The following is a 27822-nucleotide window of genomic DNA, read 5'->3' as shown; positions in this document are numbered from 1 at the left end:
TGTCTTAAGTTGGATGTAAAATGTTCTTGTGGACTTTCCTTGAGGACTGGATCAAACACGCCATCCAGGACTCGACTGGTGGTTTGGGTGCAGGAAGATAGTCGTTTATTTTGATGTCTTTTCAGACTTTAGATAATATTGTAGTCACAGTGACAGGATTTGTGTTAAAACCTGCAAAATACTTCCTAAATTATCTTTTTTTTTAGTGTACATAAACAATATTGCGCTTATCCCACATTTTGCAGTTGAAAAATATCCGCCAACAGTTTTCCAATTTCCTCAAGTTGGTGCCGATAAGCATGTAGGTGAAGGGGACATGATCCTGACAAGACCAAAGATCAATGTTACCATCCAGGCCCTCTACAAGAGCAAACATCAAGCCCTCACTGACAAGCATCTGACCCAAACGGCAAACAGCCCCCATGAATCTCATCATCTGACAACCACACACACTGCTTGTTTGTTTGATCTTGCTTGCCACACCATCCCTGCTATCAGCTAGTGGTAAAACTCCAAGCTCAAAAACTCACGTCAAAGTGGCAGATGATCTTCTCATTGTCGCCCGCAAGCGAGATCTTCCCATGGACCACGAGACAGTGGAAATGGTTGGCCATGTTCAAGGTGACACTAAAGCAGATATACAAAGGATGAAATTGGAAATAAGAATAAACAAAATAGAGACTGAATGCACTCTGTATCACAAGGCATGCAAGTGCAAACAACAAACTACTGTCATTTGACCTGCGAGTCTTTGTTCAAAACCACAATGGAGCATTGTGCTCTCAGACAGCACTCGAGACTGCCCTGATGTTTATTCAAATAACCAACAAGTGCAGCATCAGGGCGAATCTGAGCTCAAGATTTGAAAAAAGGGAATTGGAAAAAACAAGTTTAGAGTCTGTCATAAATAATATCGCTTAGCACACTCTCTTAATGTTCAATTTCTTTTTCAAATGCAACCAAATAGGCATGCATTGGAAACTAGCTCCCCTCAATCCCACTCTATTTGGTCAGCTTTCTTTTTCCATGAAATTATAAAGGGGATTTGTTGCAGCTTTTCATCCACTTGATAGCACTTAACTAATTTCTGTCCTCTCAAAGACAAAAACACACTCACAAAACACACAAATAACCCATATTCAGGCTCGTATGCACACACAAGCAGAAAAACACTGGACTGTGATATTTTTTTTTCTTTTAATCCTTTCTAAATTTGAATCAGGTCTGGTTTTGAACAGATAGCACTAATATCATTGTCAGGACATATTTAATCTCTGTAATACAACTTTTTGAAAATGAAACTACCTGTACCAGCGGTAAGTGCCTACTTTTAGAAATAATCATTGAAAAAAAAGAAAGAAACAATCATAAAAGCCTCCTCAAATCTCTTTTCCCAGCGTTATCAGGCAATTACAGGAACGAGTGACCATTAAATTAACACACAGAACTTGAAAGCATTTGCACTCTGGATCAGAATGCTCTTTGGAAAAATGATGTCAGACCTTAATTTATAATTTCACATGGAGTCACCTCAGAACTAAGTAATCAATGTGCTTTTAACAGAATGGAAACACGAGGCATTGTACATGTTAATATGTTGATAAATGTCACTGTACTTCAACATTTTTGCAAATGCTAACTGGACATAGCAATGAATGAATAAAAAGTGCTGTAAATTCAGTTTAACCATGCGACAAAAGGCCACTCTCCTGCCCAGATGAGGATTGAGTTTGTGCTTCATATCATTGGTTCTATATAAAGCCGTGAAAACAGCCGGGGAAGAACAGCTACAAAAGACAGATAACCCCAACACCACAGAGAGGTGAGCCAACTGTTCCAAGTCTTGCATGAGGGGAGGAAGAAAAGGAGAGGGGATGGAGGAGATAATTTAGCATTTTTGTAAGCTGTTTATCCAATTATTAACTGCACAGATGTTTCTGACTAGCTAGGGGCTGAACATAGGCTCTGTGAGGCAGGGGAACAAAGGTCTGAAGGATTCAATGAACTGAATATCAATTTAATTTACTAGCTGTTAATTCTCATGCAAATTGTGACCTTTGTTTGGGCATTCAGTGGCTATACATATTGTATTGCAATGTCTTTAGAGGTGTAGCACAGGCTATTACTATAATATAGTAATGTTTGGAAAAGATTAAAAAAATATTTCTATAGCACTTCTTTGGATGTAGTGATTTAACATGTAATCTATGCTTAAAATATCATTAGCATTAAAAACTAACTATACAGTGGACATTTTACAGTGGATTCATATTATTTTATTGCAAAATATGAGATAAGAATGCAGTTTGGACGACGACAAAATATGTATGCAGCATAGTCCACTTAAAAATGGCAGGTATTTTACGGCATGCACCTTTGTCAAAGCCAAGTCAAAGCCTTTTACCTTCCTTTGCTGCAATCTCTTTCTTCCACGACCACGTGCATCTGGATAACAACAAAAAAGGTGGCTACGGGTCTATATTTATTGGTGGCTGTTATCGTTATAAATGTTAACGACTTTATGGTATAACATCAAACAAAGGTTTGACCATAGGCCACAGACCTGGCCGAGCTCATCTGAAACAGCAGTGCTGCCAGTCTCATTTTCTTCATCACCACCAAAGTACTGCTTTTCAGCTCTCCACGACACAAACAAAAAGCCTGGCAACAATATCAATTATACATGCAGGAAGCAAACAAGGGGATTTATTTCACTACAAATAGCCTCATAGAGAGATGCTGAATGGGGTATATTAGCATTATAAAAGGACAACAAATCTCCGCAGTTCAACAGCTAAAGAGCAATTTGATGGAACTGGCATTGGGAAAATTGGTTGATTGGGATGTGCATTTTAGAGGAGCTCTCAAATTCAGAATCCCAGCAAGGACATATTATATTGATGTGGCTCTGCAAAAAAAAATGACGTGCTGTTACAGTCAAAACATGACATTTTAAGAAATGCCAGCGATGAACTTTGATAATGTAAGATGAGATCTGGTGCTGATACGACCATCTGACCAAATGAGGCAATCTGTGTCCGCCAGAGAGGGAGAGGCTTATCAAGCAAAAGACAAGGAACGACTTAGGATGTCTGGTATTTATCAAATTCAGATTCCAGTTGCCCGATAATCAAAAATGACATTTAAGTGTCCTTAAATAGTTAAAGCGTCTTTGTAAAGATTTCTGCTCCGCTGATGTAAATCTTCATTTATTTGGTAAATGCTTCCACTTTTTTTTCTAATTTCCTCTAGGCAGGTGTTGTAAAACGGCAATATTTGTGTGCATTATTAGTTTTTAAGCATACACACAACACACTGTACTCACAGCATAGCTGCTGTCCTCGTACCACGTGCTCTTTGTGTTTACCAGCAAGGCATTCTGGGAAACGGTCCCCATGGTAACCGTCGTAAACACAGCCACGCTCCTTCCCCACCTCCTCTTTCTCCTCCAGCTTCGTCTGGACTCTGCAGCAGTGCCAAACGGAGGGAAATGGCAGGCTCGAGTCGTAGCCTGGATCAGTATTATGAAAAGACTGCGAGGATTCAGCAGAGCATGCATGAAAGGTGAGGGTTCTTCTTCCGTAAAGTGCTGAAAAGCGCGGACTCGACCGGCAGCTAGTTCACTAGCCACCCAAGCTAACAACAGTGGTAGATGTGGAGGATTTGAAATCCGACCAGATGTAACCAGTTTTTCTGGACTTACTGTTTTTGTATCATTCTTATTTGCCATTTTTGTCTGATAACCGCTATTAGTACCGCTAATAAGTATTGTACACACACGTGTGTGTGTGTGTGTGTGTGTGTGTGTGTGTGTGTGTGTGTGTGTGTGTGTGTGTGTGTGTGTGTGTGTGTGTGTGTGTGTGTGTGTGTGTGTGTGTGTGTGTGTGTGTGTGTGTGTGTGTGTGGGGTGCAGAGAGAAACACAGGCTGGAGCTGGAGAGGGAACTCTTCGCTTGTTCCAGGTCAGATAAAAGAATGTAAGTGAAATTGTGCAATAACTGGACATAAAGCAGTAAAACATAAAGCAGTCATACTCATCAAACTAGTTTTTTTCGGTTGCTTACTACAGGGTTTGTGAAGCAAATTTACAGAAATGTTAAGCTTTTCATCAGGTCAAACTAAATATTTTCATGGGGATTTTGTTCAGTTAAGAAATCCGATTCTTTTGTTCAAATCTGCAATAAAGTAGATCCAAGTTTGTATTTTCAGTAATAATTTACTATGATCAAAATTTATATTTCAGCTCAAAACAGAAAAACTCATGTCAATAGAGGACTTGAGAACCAGATTTAAATTTAAATCAGATTGTGCTTAACCTTTTCTTGTTTGAGAAGTCTAGCTTTTATTTATTTCTTTTTTTCAAATGCTGTCAGATAATATTTCTAAGGAATAATGGTTCTTCAATGCCTTCAGCTCACAGATAAAGTGTTCCAAACTGCACGGCTATCTCAAAGAAATCACTGACAGGGAAGCACGAGCAAAAATGAGAAACCTTAAGCTTCAGAGAGATGTGGAGTGCATAGAAATTAGCATGAAGGAGTATGGTCTTGACCATGACTCCCTGCAACAACAAAAGGTATTACACAGACACACAGGCACACAAAACTTCATTTGTTCCGTGACTTTTTTTCTCTTATTATAAGCATTCTTTTACAGTCCATACAGACATATTATTTTAACCATACTTAAATGTTCTTTTTTTCTTTCAGAACTGTCCAGATTCAGATTCAATAATTATAATTATAATTATTCATCTAAATAGTGTTTTTGAAATACCCATAAAACTGTAATGTGACTTATTTCAGACATATGCCTTCCTGTAAATTCTGTCCACAACACACACAAGAATACAAATTTGCCAAAAATGACTAGATTTGACAGTTGTAAACACTCAAACAGTGAAATTTATCACCACAAGCAAATGAACAAGGGACAAAACAATGAGCGAGTCAGATTATCACTTAAAACTCAATGACAGTGCTTGACAGCTTAATATCAAATTAACAAAATTGGCTAATTATGACTCACTGAGTTAATTGCCCAATATAGAGACTCTGCAGTGCTCTAGAGGTTTAGTCATTGTCTCCCCTCAAGCAATTGGTTTATTTCCTCTCAATGCTTAGAGTCCTGGATGTTTGCTATTATTTAAATATTTCTGTGGTACTTTGGCTTCACTTTGTACATACATACATATATATATATATATATATATATATATATATATATATATATATATATATATATATATATATATATATATATATATATATATATATATATATATATATATTTATTTCTGGTACAACAAAACCCAATTTGACTCCTTCAGTTGCATTCATAATACATTTATAAAATTTTTATATATTTGCTGTGTTGGTCTTTGCTATTCTAGATATTTCAAGAGAAATAGGCAAGAAAGTACGATGCATTGCGTCTGAGCTTTCATGCATGTGTGTTTCTGCCCACTCAGATAAATAAATGCTATGGAGAATGTCAGCATCTGCTCAGGGAAACCCACTGTGATTGAATGCCATCCTCGATGCTGTCACTTTCGAATTTGAGCCTTATTCTTTACACTGTGTTCATATATGTGTCAGCACTAACACAGCAGTATGTGTGAATGTTTCTATGATGTATACGTGCAAGTTAAATATATATATATATATATATATATATATATATATATATATATATATATATGTGTATATGTGTATGTATATGTTTGTTTTTTCACTTGATCAATTTAGTCTTCTTTTCCATGTTTTTCACAGGCAGACTTTTTGAAAAAAATTTCCAAGTTTGTTGAAGCAAAACAAAAAATGAAGCCCAAGCTCGAAGCAAAGGTGAAATGTTTTATCTTGTGATATTATTAATGTTTGGGGTGAACATAATTTGAATTGATAAAAATCTCATGCATTTTACACACATCACATCATGTGGATATTGTTTGACCCGTGCTGAGTTTTGCTTGTATTGCTCTCTTTCATTGTTGGAAAAATAGTATTTGTTCGTTTTCTTTTCATGGCAGATCTTTCCTGTTTGAAATATTTACAAGGTTTATGCAAATTTCAGTTCTATCAAGCTATGTTTTCAAATTTAGAATAACAAAGAAAAGTAGACATTATGCCTGGTAAATCTGTAGAGGGGTCTACATTTAAACTGTGTATCTGTAATAGCGCAGGTGTCTAATCCTAGCTGGTGAATCTGGACAAGCGATGTAGTTCAAGCCCATAGCTGCTTTCTCCCTTCACTTAAAGCAGTTAAAGCTCTTTTAGATGAAATGTCTAAGACATCTCATAATAACTTGGAGCATGCTGTCTAGAGCAGTCACTTGTAACTGTGTGCAAACCCCCCTTAGCCTGTCGATATTGTAATGAGCAAAATGGTACCGTCACTCCATTATGCATACAAGCCATTGGCTGGCAGTGTGCATGTCCCTCAGGCTGCAGCATTCATTAAGGGAAGCTTACCGGGCTGAAAGCTGGAGACAGATGATAACGGGATATGATTTTCATATTTAATACATTCCTTGGAAGAGCACACGCGTGCTGCAGATTGATAGAAGAATCAATTGCTACTTTAGTGAAAGACTTTCTACTTTGCCCTGCAGCTACCGATGGAATCACTCAGCCAAGAAATTAACTTTCCCTCTTTTTTACCTACTTTGTGGATCTGCAGGGCAGGCTGCATGGTTTACAGTGAATGTTATTAAGCAGCTAACTGTTTGGTATTTAAGACGCTTATCAGAAAAGAAACAGAAGCCATGCTTTTTGTTATTATGGTTGGAGGGAGGCTTCTTTTTTTTTTTTTTTGCTTTTCTCTCACCCCCTTAGTGACATTGCAGACATGAATCAAAACTTGTCTAAAGGATTTATAATAAGATTAAAAGTTAAAACATTGATCCCGAGACATTCTTCTGAAATTTTTGAGAAAAAGTACTCTGACCTTGACCCAAACAAGCTACACTTTTTCAAAAACCTGAAGATGTTTCGCATACTTGAGTTTAATTCCTCTTTAAAACATGTTATTCAACTTAAGCGATTTAATTAATAATTTTAGAAAAACCATATTCATGACAAACAAAATATTAATTTTATTATTTAATGGAAAATGTAGCCGGCAGAAGGATAAGTGTTTCTGTTTCATCTTTTATTTTGCAGGGTAACGCCGTTCACAGACAACAACGGCACAGCAACATCTCTCAGCCAGCTCAGGCTTTTACACAATCACCAGCGGATATTTTTATGGACCAGCAGATCCCCAGAGCGTCTGACAGTGAAGCTGGCACCACAAGGGTACATTCACACCAAGCATTGCTTCATTCACCCAGCTGCAGTGTGCGCTCTCGTGAACGTCTACCAAGTGGCCTTTTGAAGAACTTTAGAGTCGGCGGAGAGGATGCTGCCAGCAAGCGGACACATTTATCAGATGACATTTCAGGCTCAAACGATTCCCCCGACGACTGTAATTTGAGTGACAAACATGAAAGAACGATGGGTCTGCTCCCATCTGTCCGTTCCTTAGCAGGCGCAGCTGGCAGTGTGGCTTTTGGAAGTGATGATGAACAAGAAGCTTCACCTCTAGTGACCTTGACAGGGTCTGAGAAGAATCCATCTCCTGGCAACAGTAACCCTACGAGAGCTAAGAATTCCCCTGCAAAACAGAATGACTCCCAAGAGGTGTCACGTGAGCCCTTCATCATGGGAGATGAAGACAGAGGTTTTGGCCATTTGATGTCGGAAACCACTTTGGGAAAAGAAGCTCAAGAGACATCAGGTTTGCAGTGATATGTCTTTCTTACTACCTTGTTGTATTTTTTACTCGCCTTTACTAAAATTGACAATCTAAAGCACTTTATTTTGCCCCTTTGAAGATTTTGAATAAGCCAAGTGATACTATGTGGTGTGTTTACATTCAGGTAAATGTGACAGTGTCAGCGCTTCCAGTTCTGATGTGCAGTTGTCAGACAGCAGTTCAAGTGACCTGACGATTTCTGTAACACAATCCGAGCCAGAAGATGATCTACCAGCAGACGATAAATCTGAGAGGAATGCCACTTATGAAAGCAGTGAAGATCACAAATGGCACAATCCTGCAGCGTCCCTCGACTCTAATGCATCTAAGAACTCACCCCGGTTAGGCAGCGACGCCTCACAACCAGTTGTGACCTTGCAAAGGTACAGTATGTTCGACTTCAGTGATTCGTTTTCCAGAGTTTTAAACGTGGGTCATACGAGGAAAATACCTGTTTTAGTGTTTAAACAGGTATAGTTCGATGAAATTTAGCATAATACAGTCTGTATTTTTAACTAGATGGAAACCGAGAAATTAAAAAGAGGAGAATGTTTTGCAAGGCCATGCTGAAACACAAAAGGCTGTCAAAGATAGTGGTAACACATTGTCCAGGCATCCTTGTACAAACATGCCGGAGGATGAGGGAGAGAATTGTGGGTGTCGCGGTTCATGCCGCTGTACTCTCTGTGGCTCGGCAGAGGCTGCGGCTGTGGAAGTGATGCATCTTATGGGGAGAGCTCAGGACCTGTTCACAACATTATTGCCATAATCCAAGATAATGCTGTAACAGAGCAATTTTCTGCTTGAGAGACCTCAGGAAGTCCCCAGTGGAGGAAGAAATTTGTGGCACCATAGAGGGTTCTGGAGGATGGGCATGTGGACAGCACTTACAGCCTCAAATCCTTAGCGCAATGATGTCCTCTGAGTTCAAGGATCACTTTGGATAGGCCACCGAAAATCCCGTGTGAATGCTTGTGCTCTGTGCCACTGCTGTTCCTCCACAATATACAATATTTTATGTGCACCACTACTCCTTGGGTTCGATTGTGCCAACACTATCGACATATGATTTTTCTTTTCTTTTCTTTCTTTTTTATTTATATTAATAAGTAACCAATAACTCATGCTTGTAATTTTTTTTTATATACCTTATTTAGAAATATAAGGAAGAACCTATGTGAGTGTTTCTTATGAAAGGCTTTATTTCAGAGGTTGTTTTACTCCCTTTAGAATTTAAAAGTAATGTAAAGGATGATATCTTCTCCTAGAGTGTAGCATGTTTGTGGTAAGTGTAGTTCACTATACTTTTTATGCTGTGGCCCTAAGAGGAGCTGCACTTAGCCTGTGTCGGGGAGACGATGGTGGGGGCTGCATCTTTTTTCTTGTTAACACGGAGATCTTCTGTGTATGAGGAGAAAAACCAGAAGCTTTGATGTGCAGCTCAAAGAGCATCCAGTCTATCCTCTCCCTGTCTTTCTCGCTCCCTTAAGGTTAGAGTTTATATCGCTCCCTCTATTCAGCTCGCAGTCAGGAGAAACAAGCACAGGCAATTCATTAGATTATCCCATTATATTTCTTGGCCAGCATGGCGAGAGCAAGTGAGACTGGAATATTGTCTGAGTTTCTTTTCTGAGATGATTCATAATGGCCTCGGTGTGTGCTGCTCAAAATTTGCTGTGTGAACTGCATGATTGCTCTGTTTTGTTTATTTTTATAGATTGCATAGAACTGAGAAAAATGTAATTGCAAAGCCTTTTGGGCATTGTAATTTTTGCCAGTATTATCAAGTAAATTACTCTAAAGGTCTCAAATGATGGGATATGTCCCTTACTTAGTCCAGCAGCGAAAGCAAACCGTGTCGGAGCTATTTGTGGTTTTGTTTTTCCACTTTCTTTGTGTGTTACCTTTGCTGTCTGTGCCATCACGGTGAGATTCCCCTGACACCAATCACTCCATTTTGAGGCAGTTCCATGTGGTAAATCACCCCAGAGTCAGTGCTGTAAGCTTTAGAGGTGTATTGCTGATGACCTCTTCCTCCTGGCTAACAATACACTCCTGATGATGTCGATGTGCGGACAACAGAAGCATCTAAAGTGAGGTTAGAGACCTTGACATGAAAGCTGGCAACAATACAACTAGAGAGAGAGGTTTGCAGGAAAAACACAACTCATTCACTTTCTCCCTCTCTAAAGGTCTCTTTTTGAAGAGCTTTGATAAATAAAGTGGAAAGAGAAAGATAGCTATTTCAAGGCCCACACAGGCGATAAGGGAGAAAAAAAAAAAAGACGACGCTTTTGCCTATTCTACTTCAGCCACACTGAAGAGGACTTGGCACAGATGGATTGCACCCTACAAAATGTCATGGATATAATTCAAGCTGCCAGCTTAATCAGGATGTTACCAGGAAACAACCTGCAAAAAAAGAGGGAGCAATTGTTTGCTGACCCCTAACCCAAGAGCCCATTATAGATTGTCATAAATTCTTTTTGGCCTCCCTTTATGGAAGGCGGCTCAGGATCTTGCGGCTTGGGGTTTTTCTGGGAGAATTCAATGAGGGCCACCCAGAGTTTAATGCTCTAGAAAGAGATGGATTGTCAATATCCACATGTATTAGGCATTCATTTCTCATTTTGTGGCCTCATACAGCACCAGATTAAAGTGTAAATCTCTCACTGAAATGAAATCATCCAAAGGGAATACTTTTCTTTGCACCTTTTCACTTGAGACGTTGTCAATATACAGTACTTATAACTTTTTTAAATTTCTGCTATCATATTACTTATATTCAATCTAATTTTATCATTTAAGAAGGGAACACTGATGCAGTGTTTTACTTTGGCACGAGTGCCAAGATTATTCTGTGCAACCATACCCTGCACTATGGACATCAGAGATATAATAGATCTGAATATTTTTAATGTTTTTTATTTTTATTTTCATTTTTCAGTTTGATTATTTCATATTTCAGTTTACTTTTAGTTAGTTAAACAACAGCATCAGTTTTAGTTTTTTTGAAATTTGGTTAGTTTTAGTTTAATTTTAGTCTTTGTTATAGTTTTTGAGGTATTGACTTACGATAAACAACAACTGTAGGATAAAAGAATCCTATCAACAATGCCATACTGTACATAAGTTCTTTCTTCTTTATTTTGAGTCATTAGAAATGTAAAAAAGAATGAATTAAAAAAATGAAGCAGCTAACATAAAAATAACAAGGAACAAAATGAAAGCGAAGTAAACTTGACATGTGATTCTATTTACTGTAGTTTCAGTTAGTTTTGCATTGTCAATTTTTAGTTCTCATTTAGTTGTAGTTTTATAAAAAAAATCTTTATTTTTATTTCAGTTAATGCTGATTTTTTTTTTTTTTAGGTTCAGTTCTAGTCTTATTTTTCTCCAACTATAATAACTGATGGACATCTTATTTTGATGACCTTGTTCTCCAGTTGTCCTTGAGTGCCTTAAGAAAATTGTGTGGAAAATGTATTACAGACCTATGGAGGACTTTTTTTTTTCTTTTACAAATAGGCCAATCGATCAGATGACCTCTCTCACTTTTATTTCCTTTCACCGCATTAATGGGTAATGTTTTTTTCAGCCTCTCCCTGGAAGGACTCTTTAATCTGCTAGACAGCATCGAAGGACGACTTGGTGGTGAACAGACCCACGTGTATACGGATTCTTTAATAGATGGAAGACAACTCAATGGAATTATCAGGTCGGCCTTTTCTATCTTTCTCCAAACTTTAACATCTTATTTCTCCTTGTCTAAAATGAAATGCTTTACATTTATTTAATGGCCATGGAGCAGTTTGCGCAGATGAGGAAAACATATTATCCTTCTGCTAAGGGCCCTCACATTAGATGGAGTGTCCTCACCATCAGGCATGCATCTTTATTTCTGAGGGGTGTTCAAACACATGTGATTGTTATAGTAACCACCCAGCTGAATTGTTATTGGGAGTCAGAGAGAGAGACAGAGAGAGAGAGGGGGAATGCGATTCATTAGACTGGGCTTGTTTTTCATACAGTTTTAGACTGATTAATTTACCATAATTGCTGCTCCTGTGGTGGAGTATAAAATGATACATGCAATGCAAACCTTTGTCATGCGTTTCAAATCCAGTATTAACTTATCTGTGTTTTGTTGCTGATCTTCATTGATCAAGGGACTGACCATTTCACATCTGACACTTATAATATTTAGTTGCACTGATGTGCACGATTATACGTGTTTAGTATTATTAGTGTGTTTGTGTGTGTGTGTGTGTGTGTGTGTGTGTGTGTTGGATGTTTTCTGTCTACTCCTGACCTGTAAGCTCATCCCAGAGCTCCATGGCAATAGCTGACTGCTCTCTATATATTGGGCAGCCTTTGTGACGATGGAGCGGGTTTGAATGACGAGGACCTTGAAGCATGTGGATCAGTCGTCCTTCACGAGCTTCAGAGGTTGTCATGGAGCACAGAAAAGGGCTGTTTGCTACCACAGGATCTAGTGAGTGCACATCAGTCCAGCACTGAGCCTAATCAAATAAGGTAAGGCTCCCGTTTTTGTTGTGAAACCAAAGCCAAAAACCTGCATCCGTGTTTATTTTCTTTATGTAGTTCTACACTTGTGTTTTAATATATTAATGGGATTTAGGGAATTCAATTGTTTTTAGACTTTTCCTTTTTATTTTGCTCATTGTTCTAGTTCACAGAAAAATACTGATATTTGCTGTTTGTTTTTTTTCCCAGATGAAATAATGATGATGACGATGTGTTTATACTTTGTTTTATTACATTACATTGCCGGACCATCAGGATGGGTCACTCACCTTTAGTAGTTACTGAGATATTCTCAGGAACAGTTTGATTGGCCTCCCTTGTCCACAAATGTAAAAGGTCATATTAGGTGTCACCTCCCACGGTAGCACAGCATGCTACCCAGCACGTCATTAGTAAATTGAATAGCCCTAATTGCAACTTCTAGACCTTTGGATAATGAATTTTTATACTTGAGTCAAATTTCTCCTCTGCTTCTCTACTATATTGATTTCATTGAGACCTTTTCTGTTACATACACGGTTTTAGGAGACATGTCTGTGTCACTGGGACTTTCCTCTGGAGATCCCCAGTAACTGATCTTGACATTTCATCCAGTGTTGCAACCTAAAAAAAAAATCACTCTCACTCTCAATAATACATATTTTATCAATTGTTTCAAAATAAAACATGACCGTTTCAAATGGCTTCTCCTTCTTCAAAAAAAGTGGTTGAGCAAATGTAATAATAACTCAAATTTTCTTGCTAGTAAAATAATCTGTAACTGTTTTTGGGTATGACCGTGCCTTAATCTTGTATTTGTTATTGTTTGTTTAACAAGAAAGCCTCTCTCCCTCATCATGTGACCCCCCCCCTCCCATTGGCACAGTACTCGGCTTCCTCCTAATTCCGCTCGGTTGTGGGATCGGTGGTTTAAGCACGTCCTTGTGCTCAAGGAGCACCGTGTCCTCAGCACTGAGCACTTGGTCCAGCTGTTCACGCCACTATTGCTGGAGCGCCATGCCACCTACAGCCAGCAGGTAGCGTTGAAGGCACACGGTCTCTCAGAGCACACACTAGGTCACACAATTGCATTCATAGCAGAAGTACATATTAAGACACAATGATATTTGAAAGACACATTTTTTCCCCCTTGTCGTCTTTCATAATTTTAAATAATAATAATTTTGGACAGAGGTTAGCTGTCCCTGAATGCCCTCTTTGTGCCTTGCAATTGTCATCTAGCCCTTCCCATGTTAACTGAGAAAGAAGTAAAAACCCAAACCCATGCAGTGATTTCAAATTATTGCCTAATCTGAGATGGACTTGTTTTTAATTTAGTTTAAAGCAGAAGTACAACCATGCACCGAGTCAGTTGGAGAGAGGGAGCCATTTGGCGGCCTGTGCTATTGTTTTAAATTTCCCGCTCCTTGACTTTGCGTAGATAATGCCAGTCTAACTGAAGAAATACATTGCAAAGACAATTCCCGTTCACAGCCCAAAGATAATGTCAAGAACTGCTTTATAACATACCTTCTGCAGGAATCATCATCTTTCACATGCAGGTTTCGAGTTATTAATTTGTTCAGACTCATCTTATTTGTGTTTTTGTGGCTTGGAGATCCTCTGCAGTGTCTCCGATGCAATGAGAGAGCCAAAGAGGGCGACTGTAGAGCCTCTTGAAAATATGAACTGACAAAAGGAAGAGGGGTACTGCCATCATTGAATCCGAGTGCATCAGGAAAAGCCTGAGTGAAAATCTTTCTCTCCCTTTATCACTCGGAGTCTCACTCCATCTTTCCCTTCGGTTCTCTATTTCTCCAATCTCTCCCTTTATGTTGTGTCTTCTCATAAAACAGCTTACTCTCCACACACAAGAGCAAACAGAAATTTCCATTCACGTCTTGCCACGCAGCCTGGCTATTCTGACAAATGGGAGCATGCAGCTCGCATGCACACACTCAAAGAGGCCCTTTGAATATTCAAGTGCTAACAGTTGCATTCATTGATATTTAAAATGCTGTGGATCCGCGAGAGCTCTTAACTCACGGTACATTTGACTAAGTCTTGCTTTTTTTTAAATGAACAAAAACGATATCGGGAACTTAGATCAAGGCAGTTTTTAGTGTGCAGCAGGCTCAAATCCCAAGTGGAAAGTCACTGGCATGTGTTTGCATCTCTTGTCCTCTTAGAAAATTAAAGCATGTGCATTGTCAGTCTTCACTGTGACCTACTGATAACAATTGACAATGTACTTAAAGTTTGTCACTGTCAAAATCTTCCTGATCATCCCCTTCATATTAGTGCTCATTAAAAGTTGCAAATGGCCATCTGAGGCTGAGAGGCAGTCTTTGATCAAAAAAGAGAGATGATGATTGCAGGATTTGATATGGGGGAGGGAAAAAGCAGAGAAAGGAAATCGGTGTGTGGTATCTCCCTGCTCCTCATCTCCCAGAGCAGCTCCTCTTAATTGTGTATCCTCATCTCCACCGAGATAAAAATGAGCTGGAGAGGGGGGACGAGAGTAGTTTGTCTCAGTCCTCTCAGCCAAGAGGGAAGATATCTGGTACGTGTTGCACATTAACGGCAGGATGATTGCATTCTTTCAGCAATTCTCTAATCTCATGGATGAGAAGAGAGGGAAAGGAGAAAAAAAAGTGTAATTGAGGGGGAAAGCAGTAGCAAAAGTGTGCAAAATATTTTTCTTTAGTTAAACGAGTGAGAGAATTTGAAGTTATTGGCCCCTAGCGTTTGAACACACATTACAGCTGCACCTCTGTGCAAGCAGCCGTGGCCAAAGTAAATGACTTGCTTAATCACCAAGGGTTCAATTTGACACTTTCTTCACAAAAAAGAACAATTAAGAGTGTGGTTTTAATTTGTGCTGCTTGCAGGCCAAAGTGCTGCTGAGGACACTTCTCTCCCGATGCAGTGAGGAGTGCCCCTCAGCAGAGGACGAAAGTGACTTATCTTCTTTATGCGGCCCTTCTCTCCTGGCTGACAGAGATGTGAAGCTTGCCAGAGTAGTACCGAAACAACGGATGCAAGGTAACAGAAAGTTATTAGTGTTATTACACCAAGCATGTTAAATAATAATAATATTGACAATCATGTTGTGATATTTTAATGCAGAGTTACTGTCCCTATTTATGATAAAATTAATAGGTTTTCTAACTTCTGCAAGTTTTTTTTTTTTAATTCTTTTTGTACACCAACATATTCCAAAAAAATCCAGAGAACATTTAACCCCAGCAGATGTCTTTTTTATTGAAAAATGCTATTTTTATCTTATTTCATTTTTTTCCAAGCTACCTCTGCATGAAGCAGAATCTGTCATGAAAGAAATGGATTTCCACTACAGAGGTTTTTTTTTTTTTTATTTATGAACCCCTCGCAAGCCCAGTTTCATACAGCCTTCCATTCAGAGCTTAAAAAGACCCCCCTTTCCCCATTTCTGCCCAAGACTCCCTTCTTCCCTGCCATTGCTTGTCACCATGTGCTACCCTTTCTTACAGAACTACAAAGCCCTGAAGAGGACAGCCAGGACGAAAGCCCTGTGGAAAGTGGTCCTATTAGAGGTAAAAAGGCATTGCTGGTGCCTCAGCATTCACACTGTCCTTATGTTGTGGTTTGTTTTTTTCCCACTGCAGTGAATAATGGGCTCTTTTACACAATGGCCGAGGCACGATGATCAAGGTGAATCCAGGGTCAAAGTCCCACCTGAAGAGCTGCGCTAGTTCTCTCTAATTATCTCTGAGAAAACACTAGCCATGTTTCCAGCCTGGTCTGAGACATTTCTAGCAACACAGATAATTCGCTGGCCCAGCATAATGCAGCTGCTTTAATTGTCAGGGCGCCAGGGTGGGCAGTGTAGAAGATCTGTCATCGCTTCTCATTATCTTCTAAACAATGCTCCGGTAAGGCTGGACTTGAAAAATACTAGATGTGACAGCATCCTGGAAGCAGTCGGCGTTCTCTTCCCTCAGCTGCACCTCTGAAATGTAAAACAATCCTATGTTACCCTTGGCTATCACATTTCCAACTGGGTTCTTCATGTGTTGGCATCCCTAAGGTGCACAGCCAGCAAAATGAGTCCAGTTTCCAATCGCTACACTTAATCAAAGGAGCTGTAACCAGCTAAGGGAGAAGAAAAAAAAAAAAAAAAAGCATGACTAAAGATTTTACAAGGGAAATGTTTTGCTATGCTGAGGGAAGAACATGTCACAATCAAATAGCGTGACCTTAGAACCGATAGTAATTACCAAGAGGCTGGGGGCTACATCTAAAAACAGTGGCCGTATGAAGTGCTCCGGGTGAAACAGAGGAGGTTGCTGTGTACTGTAAACCTTGTATGGTTTAGAGAAAGTGATGAAAGACGGTGTATTTATTTTTCAGGCAAGAATATTTTGTTTTGGTCACATAAGATCACAATGTTTCTATGTTTTGATATGTGTTCTTTTGCAGCATCACTGGTACACGCAACCCGGCTCTGTTAATTTTTGCCAGGGCAGCACCTGTGATCCATTTCAAATGTGATACCTGTTTTACTGGGTCAGAAAGTAATTTCTTTTTATTTAAACAGAAATCCATTTATTGCTTCCCTAGTAATGGATGTCAAGATAAAGTGAAAAGGTGATTACTGTCTAATGGAAACTGTTGCCACATGCGATAGGTTTAAATCAACAGCCTATCTGATTGGGCCGTGTTTTCGCCCTCTCTGTTTAGCACCGAGACCAAAACCTCAGCTACTGAAGCGTATTGTATCGTCAAACACAGAAACCCCTGAAAGTTGGAAACCTTGGTTTTGAGCAAATATTTGACCATGACTTTGCGTGTGTTTGTGCATGTTCATATTGTTTGTGTGTGTCCTCAAACAGAGTCCAAAGCATATCAGTTACTTAAACAATCAGCCATGCAGAAACGGCTACAGAGTTCTGAAGAGGAGGAGAGTGACTCTTCGGGTAAGAGAAGAATCCTGCACCAGGAGTTTGTCATGATGAAACTAGATTCTTGTTTATGACATGTAATCTGAATTACAGCTTAGGTACCAAAATATTGATTACGGTCCTCGCAACTATTTTTTGCTCATGGTCTAATTTTGAAATCCTTAGAAAATCTTTCACAGTTTTGAACCTTAACTTATGAATGGCAGTTATACATTAAATAAAAAGAAAAGTGTTTTTATGAAGCCAACTTTTTAGCCCTCGTCTGTGATTGCCTTTGCATAACAAGGGACCCCGAGACCAGTGTTGAGAAAATTTACCGGAGCTTATAAGTCTCATCATAACTTTAAATGTAAATATGCATGGTAAATTAGCTTTTGATGAGCTCAATCAAGAAATCAAATGGTTTTCTCTGGCCTTGTTTGCTCTTTTAAGGAATAAATCACGGCCATGAAGAGGACCTGGGGAGGGCCAAACGCTCCTCACATCAAGACCCTTACCCTCGGTAAGAACATTGTTATCATTCAACGGGCTACAGGAAATGGGCCACCAGACGCCAAAGTGGTTGATGTACATTTGCATGGCGGCTCTCATAATTCCCTGTTCATTTCCATAAGATCAAGGGGGGCGCCACCCATTAACTCGCTTACAAAGACAAAAGGCCCCTAAAGCCCCTCTTACTCACTGTTAGCCGGGTTCAACCAGGTTTTAGAATTCAAAAGCAAATCAGCTGCCACAAAAAATAAATTGGAGCCATAATCTCACTGTTTTCAGGCTTGTTGTCAGAATGCAAACAGATCATGTGAAGAAGAGAATCAGTGACAACTTTGGGAAGATGGGGTGCTCAAGTGCTCACAAGGACCAATGTCCTTTCATTTGTCACCCTTGAAACATTATTTAGGTTGCTCAAATCAGAGCTATGAGTGGATATGGAAAGAACATCTATGTCTAAATAGCTCTGTGGAAGCTTACAGCATGACGATTACATTTGAATATCAACACAACTTCATCAAATCTGCAATTGCATTTCAGGTCCTCAGAGCGGCCCTTCACTGCAAAACCCATTTGGGTTGTAGTAATGGCTGGGTAAACGTTATGAGGAATAATCTTCTCTGATTTCATGTGATTACTGGACACCACGCTGACACAAGTGCTGAAGTCTGTATCTCCTTGGCATGACAAGCTGGTGTTCCCAGTCCACCTATCAGCCCAGGGACGGCACTAATGGCCTGTTTCTATTGTGGTCCTCGTAGCCGCTGATGTCCGCCCCTGCCAGCTCTGCTGACCAGCCTCTTTAATAAACATGAGCCAATTTTAGGCCCAGACCCTCTCAGGTGGTGCCCGTCTCTCTGTCATTAGTGCACATTGGAAGCCAGCAATATATGTGATTAAACAAAATTTGAAGAAATTAGAAAGATACAAAAGCCGGCGCGATCCACAAACTGTATGTGTGTGCAAAATGTCGACAAACGGGGAGGTAAGCGTGCCCGACACCGTGATCTCCCCGGAGCTGCCATGGAAGCACTAACCAGTCCTTCCGAGTCATATCATAATCTTCTCTTTGGTCGTAGTACAATTTTCCCTGTCTTTCCCTTTTTTTTCTTTAGATTTAAGCATTCCACTTACCACAGTCACTTCTTGTGCTTTATTGCTTCTACAAGTGGTCTGGAAGCCCTGCACTTGAGCAGAAGCATAACACAGCAGCATGCTCTTACCCTGTTTCACTCCCTTCTCTTTGCATCTCACTTGCTCTGGCTCTCTTGCCCTTCTCTCCATGTCTTTTCTGCCTCTTCTTCTCCGCCATCCTGTACCCCCCCCCATCCTCCCCCCCACCCCTGCACCCCACCCATCTTACTTGTTAATTATTTGCTTTATTTTGTCAGCGAGCTGATGAGTGACTTCAAAAGAAGGATGGAGCTGGACTCAAAAATACAAAAATGGTTTTCTCTCTGTTGTCTTAGACAATAATTATGATTTGCCTGTTAAGTCTGGACTACAGCAGAGGGATTGTAGTTTAAAGCAGAGGCTTTGGTACAAAAAATGCATTTATAGCCCTTTGTGAAGCTCCTCATTATGTGTGGGCTCGATTCATTAAGTAATTGGTTTGCAGTTGTTTACATGAGTATTAAGGCCTTCTATTCAGGGCCTTTGAGAGATACATTGTGCAAATGTTGCATGTTATGAATGCAGAATGAGAGGCGGGGGGCCAGTCCTATTGGCCAAACACTGCTCCCAGCTGAAAAGCGAGAGAAAAGCACTGGGTACTGCTTTGCATAGCAATGACTAGGGCCTTAATAAGCTTTACAGATTAAATACATGCAGTCTATAGAAGATGCAAAGAGATACTCTTAACACATTTATATGTGTTCATTTCTCTATTATAGAATTTGGGAGAATTGGGTCTTTCATATTCTTTTTTTCTCTCACTCTCGCTTTCACACTCCCACACAGTGTTTTTCAGTAAGATACTTTTATGGAATGTTCTGTTTATTGTATTGTAACTCGCAGGGAAGCGACAGATCTGCAACATTTATTAAGGATTTGTCCATTAGAAATCTTTTGCAGTCTTTGTGAGTGGCAAAGTAAAATCACTTTGTGGTTGAGTGGGGATGAAAGGAATAATACACGAAGGAGTGAGTCTTAATAAGCAGCTGCACTCCATGTAAAGACCACTTGTTCCCCTTTGTATGCGGGTGCATGCCACTGCTTCCTCTCGTGCAAAGAATCATTGTGCCTCTCTGTTACAGACATTTCAGATACCACTCCCTGTGTTTTATGTTTATTTTTTTGCAGCGTACCTTTTTATCCTACCCCCTTTTTGTAATCTAAAAAAAACAATACTTATGCACATGTATACTGATAGAAAGCAAAACTCTGCAGCCTTGGGGCAGAGGGATGATTATTGCACCCGCTTGACAAAAACTGTGAGTCAACAATTAGCGATTTACAGCTTTGCTTTGGACAACAGGATGTGCTCAAGCGTTCGATGTCAAATCACAGAGTCTCAAAATCAGAAGCTCCATCTCCCATCCACACCCTCCCTCATGAAGAGGCTGTGTGTGGAAATCTGTGGCGATCCAATGGGAGGAGGGCTGGAGGGGTGAGAGGAGAGAGTGAAGAGAGATAAAAAAAGAGAGTTAGAGGGAAATGGAGAGACGGTGACAAAGTGATATTGAAAGGTGCGATTTTTAATATGAAATTTGACTGTAAGTTAATGAAGCTTGTAAATAGGAAGCCTAATAGTCAGCATTGTAAGGCCATTATTTCTGTACTTCTCTACCATGTCCCTATAGAACAGCCAACAAAATCATAACCTTGTTTTACTCTTGACAATCCCATTATTTTGACTCAAGTTGCAGTTTGAAACAAAGAAAATATGTTTTTTTTGTCCCTTCCCGGCTATAATAGAATGAACACATGACTACAGATGACGGCAGCATTTTTGGTCTCAACCAGATGGGGTCACTGTCCTACGCAAGCTGTTTGAAATTAGTAATACATCCCTGATTGGCTTATCTAACTTGACATTTCATTTCAGACACTTTTTATATATATATATATATATATATATATATATATATGTATGTATGAGGCGTAGAGCTGCTGGTCTTCTCTACCAGGGTTGTAATGTGCAGCGGGATGAATGGTTTTTCCTTCAGCCATCCTTTGCTCTGGCTTGTTCCACTAGACTGCCACCAGTCAGAAGGAGAGCACACTGTGTATATATAAATCAGTGGTGTGAACGTCTCCTTCTTCGAGCTGTAGTACTTTGTCACTGCCAGCAGAGAGCACTCACATGTTAGAGAGTCGCCCACTCAAAGTCAGCTGCCTCTCACTGTTTGCCCCCACTGAGGGCTGTATCCTGCTACCATTCAGGCCTGTTAGAGCACATCTAGACGGAAACCTAAACAATGTTTCTGCAGGGTCAGAGTCGGGATGGGAGTAGGAGTTGATGGGAATGATGTGGCGATGGGTCTCCCTTTACCTTTAGACAAGCACAGCCAAGCAAAAGTGCTATTGTGCTATTAGCATTTCTGTGTGGGTGGCAGGAGTTTAAAAAATCCAGGGTAAATAAAAGCAGTTTTCTAACTATCAGCAAGGCAGAATTCAGTGCTTGATAAGCACAATATTCGCTGACATTTTTTTATTCTTTGAAGTGACTCCAGGATTTAACATAAAATACATTTTCAGTGAGTATAAGAAGCTTGACCTCGTCTAACGCGGGGATGTTTTAAACTGCAGTTTGAAAGTATGGTTTTGGTAAGAAACTAGTTTGTTTTGTTGCATATGGTGTTTCTATCCATATGTTGAGGGAAATGCTTTATTGGTGCCAAAATCATTAAGTCAGGGAAGGCACAGAAAAAGTAAATAAAACCAGAAATTGTTACATTTACTTTGACTTTTATCCAAATGTATCCAATTGAAACAAAATATTTCATGTTTGTGTCCTTGGCTTGATTTAGTTTTGTCAATATACATACATCCCAGCTTTTCAGGCTTGCAAAAAATATGAAGATTCACATGGATTCAATTCAACTTTAGTAAAGAGGCTAAAATAATGTGGTTTGAAACAGGTGGCTGTAATCATTATTTTGTACTGCAATAGTATCCACAAAAGGCACAGTGTTTGTGAAGCAAAGATGATGCTCTACAGGTCCTTCACAAATTGTGGGAGATTTTAAATATTTTAAACAAATTTTGTTTAAATCACTGAAAGCCCTCTCCAATGCATATTATCATTTAATTCCCCAAGGAATCTTGGGAAAATTGAGTGTGTAAAAGTTAGTCGTGTAAGTCTAAACTAGAGAGCATGATCTCTGGTAACTAAGAGATACTGCAACAGCCACTCCTGAATAGCTGATGCAAACACATGGTCAGGGGAATATTGAAGGTAACCTTTGTATAAAACTACAATATAGAGTTAAATTCTCAAATACAGTTTTAAAACTTTACTCTGCAAAAAGGAAGTTCTATGTTAACCTTGTACAGTGTCCTTTGTGTCTGTGAACGCACATGCATTTGATTTGAATGGACCTTCACGCAGTACAAACATGTAACGTGGTGCAGAGAATCAGGATTACAGATCTTTTATGATAAGAAACGGACATTGAGCGCTCCACATTACAGACAACAAGGACTATCCAAATGTTAAACGCTTTAGTTTTGGTAAATGAACCACAGTTTTAGAAAACAAATGAAAAAGTCCATCATCTGATTCAGAAGTGACCTACCACAGTTGGATTTGTCAAAAACCCACAAGAACACCTTAATGACGCTGCCAGGTGTTATTAAAGGCCAATAGGGATGCCCCTCCCAGAAATACACAAAATTGACACTTAGGACTGACTCAGGAATAAACATACAACAAACTAGCTTGGGATTTAAAAGTGGAACACTATTATATTAAACTTCAAAACACGTTGCAGTTGTTTTCACAGACCAGTTTTTGTGTCTAAAATATGCAATAACTCATTATTTTCATAGCATTTGCACATATCACTCCATTATTAAAGTTAGGTCTACATCATGAATGAAATAATGCAATGTAAAGGTAAATCATTTTAAAATAGCATGGCAGAAACTGATCAAAGCAGACCAGGTTTGGTCCAAAAGAAAAACCAGAAAAAGTACAATTGTCATCATTTAACACATTGCATTGGTGTCTGTCTAGAGCCTGAACTACACTGGCCAGCCAAGTTTTACACATTCAGATAAGTCCCTCAATTAAGAGAAGCTCGGGAGAAGATGAACTTGCATAAGTGTTTACAAAATCTGAATATGACACGGGTCAAATCCAGGCTCTGTGGTAATAGCCCGGTCTTGATATGAGTCCTGTCCCACACTGAAGAGGGACTGCTGGACCGTTCCCTGCCGGTGGCTTAGGGGCTGAGGCGATCAGAGATAGATCATTTCTGTTTTTATTTATCTTTTTATTACGGTTGGGAATGAGGTGTACTTTTATCTTGTTCCGTGTGCAAAGCTGAAAGTGGATTTACCTTTTCAAAGAACATTTATATGTCAGCATATCACGACTTTTGTTCTGTAGCTTTGATTATATTGGACACATTAGGCTTGCAGTGGTGTAATCATAAAAATCATGATTTTATTGCCTTTTAACCAGACCATTTGACAGCGTGGTTATGTTCAATCACATTTGCTGTCGCTTGACATGACAGTGGTTTATTTCAAACAGGAAGGTGTTGGATTTAAACTAGACTACACAGCAAGATCTTTTTTTCGTGTTTATTTAGCAAAAATTGTTATTAAAATTTTGATGAACAAAACTCTCCATTTCAACCAAATGAAACCGCATCATTTGCAGTACTTCTTCAGCTTACAAGCAGACATGATGATTTATTTTTTTTTTCTTCTGGCCTTTTTGCTTTTTGTTAATACTTTTCCTCCTCATCCCTGTTTCATTTTCCTGCCCTTAAAGTGCCCGAGGTTTAATATGCAGTCTGAGATGCAAGAGTCTTCCACTTGTCCTGAAGGAAGTTCTATCAGCATATGAATTTAAAGGTTATATTGTAATGAATATGCTGGCTTTGTGGTGTATTGTTTGTAGCTCAAAGCAATCTGCTCCTAGTTAGGAAAGCGAGGTATATCTTTTTCTCTCATTCTGTCTTGAGTGGTGCGAAGCAGCAATATATAGTTTGGAAAATGGCAGCTGGAATGGAGCCAAAGTAATTTAGTGCTTATGCTCAATGTACAGTCACATGGGCCAAGATTTAGCAGAGGAAGAGATGAGGAGATGAGGCTGAATGAGAGGGTGACAATCAAAGAGGTCATGGGTTTGAACTGATGTGGATGGAAGAATACACCGCACGACTGCTTTTTTTTTTTTTTTTGCTTTAGCTTAACGGTGTAAATCTCTGCATCATTTCTTACAATTTCCAGGAAAAAGTGTCAACAAAGCTCTGACACAGACGACACATAAGCCATATGGATATGAATGCTAACCTGAGACATGATGAGGATATATTGTGGGGTTTTGAATAGGCTCTGTGATGATGTAAATTAAGGAGGAGGCCTTTAAAAGTGGAGCGGGGGGCCTTATTGCATATGCATTGAGATAGATCAAAGCCTTTTCTGAGGTCACACATTTACATAGCGATATTACCAGAGCTATGGGAACCTGGCAACCCTGTCTTTGGACTATTTTTGAATAAAGAGGCCTTTGTGGACGTCTTTTGGCACAATTAAAATAGGAGTCAAGGAAATTTCCTCTACTCCACTGTCTTGACTGTAGCCACTATATCTAATGATTATGTCATGTAATTTCTTTATTTTTTTATTGAGTTTTAATAATTGTGGATAGTTATATGAATTTGGTCTGTTTTGTAAACAATATTTTCAGTGGTACTAATATAGTATTTTGTGTTTGTTGTATGAGGTGGTTAATGATTTCCTTCGTTTGTCTGTTTAAAAAAAAAACTCACTTGGAGTATGCTACATATAAATACAGCGATAAGTCATTTTAAGCAATTTATAGTGTGGAAAAGTTTCTTCTCAAAGATATTCGAGTAATAACTTTGCAAGGTTATTGACTGTCTTTGTATTTCCAGGCGAGGGAACTCGGAGGTTCTACAATCAAAAGGTGAGTAAAGTCTCCAACAAGTAATTTCCTTTGGGCATGTCAAAATAGGCTAATTATACCAAACAAGTCGTCATAAAGAGGTCCGTGTGTAAAAATGTATGAAATTATTCTGAAATTTGTGCTTCACAAAATTCAAAATGTTTCATTTAATTTTCCCGTGATTGCAGCTGTACCTTTTGAGGATGTGTAAATGGAAAAACATGACCTTGATGCCGAGTCTAGGTTACTGAAAGACTCTTTTGAAAACAACTAATCCCTTAATAAACAATCAAAATGGTTCAAGTTAAAGATAAAAGGAAAAAAAAGGAGAAAATCTTTATTGATTTAAATATCACAGGGATATTTTAAAGCATGAACATGTTTTTAGCTCTTAAGTGTGGCGGACCGATGTTTTATTGATCTTTGGCTGTGTAAAACAAGACTGCTGAGGTTTTCACTGTGAACTCAAATCCAGCTCTCTTCACTTCCCATTTATTCTTACTTAGATAATTTGTCTACACCTGAAAGATGGAAAAAGGCATCCACTCTAATGATTTTTAAATTTTTTTTTTACCTTTTGTAAAGCTCTCTGGAAGGACACAGATGACAGCGATTCAGAGATTGAAGCAGCTTTACGTCCTCCGACATTCAGCACAAACAGCGATGCCATTGATGACTTCTATGACTGATAGTTCCACTAGGTTCCTTCTTAAATGTGCTGCATTATATCACAGCAGATTGACTCTCGGTAATTCACCCCCTCACCATAATTTTACAGGTGTGCATTATAAATCATATGCACACTACATTGTAAAAACAAATAATAAAGTTGACAGCTCTCACGCTGGGTAAAGTATGTGAAGAGTTGTCCAACGCACTGATGTTAACCCTGCTTCAGTCTCTTTATCTGAACAACTCTCCCAGCTCATAATAACAGCTCGAAATAGATTAAACGGATCTTTTAAAGCGATTTGTTTGCACTAGGCTAAAAATCATGCATTTTGAATGCTGCAAGCATCTCCGAGTACTCTATCTCCAGCATGCTCGAGTGTGATGTGAGTCACCTGTGAAATGACAAAGCACAATGGCCACTCTGCACGCTTCTGTGCGACCTGTGAACCTGCTGAAGAGCCCCATCTCCCAGGGCACAAAGTGTTACAGCGCTAGCAAACTCGCAATATTTAGAGCCTCTAACAAATGTTCTGCACCTATTCTGAAAGGTGCTTCATCAATAATTGCAATCATGCCTCCAAACTACAGACATGTTTACATTCTCCTGTGTTATTTTACAAATGAGCCGCAAGTACCAGAATTGATGCTGAAACCGCACAGTGGTCTTGTGCAGTTTTTGTGATTTTACAGCACATTGTATGTTCTGTGTCTATTAATAAGTATGAGCTGCTGTGTGGGAGGTTGCATTCCAAGGTTTGCATTTATAGTTCATTATTTCTGCAGTGTAGATTTCCAAAACTCCCATTCTGGGATGTGGTAAAAGCCCCTGGCATCCAGTGTCAGCAGGATTCCATTAGTCAGCTTTAGGTGACTTTACATGCCTGAACCTTTTAAAGTAGAACTCCACATTCATTACCAATAATGGTTTCAGACAGCCCTGACCCACCACAGGAAAGGGATTGTGGCAGAGTAATTTGGAGTTTGCTAAAAGGCTCCCTAACATAATATCCAGTTAAGGAGCATGTCAACAGATACTCATGTGTGACAGATGGCTCATGGTGGAAGTGGAGTTATATTGTACTAATGTGTACGAACAGGAACATTTTGTATGAAGAACTTCTCTGAATCCACGCCCAGGGGACAATGGGGAGGAAATCTGGCTCCTTCTCTTCACATTGTTAATTGGAGAAAGTCTAAGGATGTATCTTCCAGTTAAAATGATGTTATTCATAATATAATTGCTTTATATAGGGTGTTTTCTTTGTCACATTACTTTATCTGTCATACTCAGGTTCAAATTAGACTGAGCTCTTGCTGTTTGCCTTAATTAAAGGAATTGTGTTTTCAAAATAAATATTTTTCACAACACGTTTATTTGACTGTTTGTCTTTTGTATTGCACTAAAAAATGGCACCCTGTTTAACAAGCATGTTTCTGAAAAGACAGTGAAATCAGTACGACAGTGTATATACTGAATCTGAGAAATGTTATTGTTTATTTGAAATGTATATAATCATATACTGAATTGAATGCAACCAGCACTCTTCAAAAAAGGTTGGGAAGCATCTGGAATTCTGATGTTTTGTATTGCTTTGACCTTTTTTTTTCTTTCTTTTTTTCAAACAAAGCCATTATGAATGGTCAATATCACCTGTGTTAATGCATACTGAACATGGCTGGTGGTTTTTGAACTGTGCACTGGTATTACTAATACGTTGAACGGTCCCTTCCCTTTGTGACCTGAAATTATATTTCTGAAATCAGGACAATTTCCATTTTTTAAATACTTTTTTTGTTGTGTTTTTTCCATACACTTTTAAATAAGTGATGATGAACTTAGTTTGGTGATGGTAGTTCTCAGTAGTTCTTGAGCCTATAAAATGATTTCTATGACAGAATCATGTCTTTTTTTTCTGATCCAGTAAGGCCTTGAAGATTGCAGCCATTCAGTACTGTCTCTTTGTCTGCTTCAATGACATAACAAAAAAATTACCTGGATTCCCAGAGTTGTAAAAGTATAACCCCAATTCCTTTTAAGTTGGAATGCAGTGTAACATGTAAAACAACAACAACAAAAAGGATTTTGCAAAGCTCTTAAACAAATATTTTATTCCCAATAAAACAGACATCATATCAGATTTTGAAACTTGAGACACTTTGTGGAAAATTTTGGCTCATTTTGAATTTAATCGCAGCAATACATCTCAAAAAAGATTTGGACAGGTGCAACAAAACGCTGGACAAGTAACTGGCGCAAATCAAACACAGGTAGAGCTTTTGACAACTAATTAGGTTAATTGTCAGTAACATAACT

General features: G+C 39.0%; 1 protein-coding gene across 3 annotated transcripts; it reads left to right on the top strand.

Annotated features, from left to right (window-relative positions):
- Positions 1 to 3427: 3427 nt before the first annotated feature.
- Positions 3428 to 26868, top strand: kiz (kizuna centrosomal protein). 3 transcript variants are annotated; one of them, XM_061744091.1, is made up of 15 exons: positions 3428 to 3564; positions 3914 to 3976; positions 4413 to 4575; positions 5771 to 5842; positions 7160 to 7775; positions 7918 to 8176; positions 11392 to 11511; positions 12165 to 12329; positions 13207 to 13357; positions 15212 to 15365; positions 15833 to 15895; positions 17195 to 17278; positions 17696 to 17765; positions 24826 to 24857; positions 25422 to 26868. In XM_061744091.1, exons 1-15 carry the CDS (start codon positions 3491 to 3493, stop codon positions 25523 to 25525), a joined length of 2190 nt encoding a protein of 729 aa, XP_061600075.1. In that variant the 5' UTR covers positions 3428 to 3490; the 3' UTR covers positions 25526 to 26868. The 3 variants fall into 3 exon arrangements, with proteins under 3 accessions (XP_061600075.1, XP_061600076.1, XP_061600077.1); XM_061744092.1 differs by lacking the exon at positions 4413 to 4575 and having other exon boundaries at positions 3492 to 3564; XM_061744093.1 differs by lacking the exons at positions 3428 to 3564; positions 3914 to 3976 and having other exon boundaries at positions 4488 to 4575; positions 5775 to 5842.
- Positions 26869 to 27822: the final 954 nt, after the last annotated feature.

Source organism: Cololabis saira, chromosome 16 (assembly GCF_033807715.1).
Source record: "Cololabis saira isolate AMF1-May2022 chromosome 16, fColSai1.1, whole genome shotgun sequence".
In the NCBI taxonomy this organism is placed as follows: Eukaryota; Metazoa; Chordata; class Actinopteri; order Beloniformes; family Belonidae; genus Cololabis; species Cololabis saira.
This window is presented reverse-complemented; position numbering and strand designations above follow the sequence as displayed.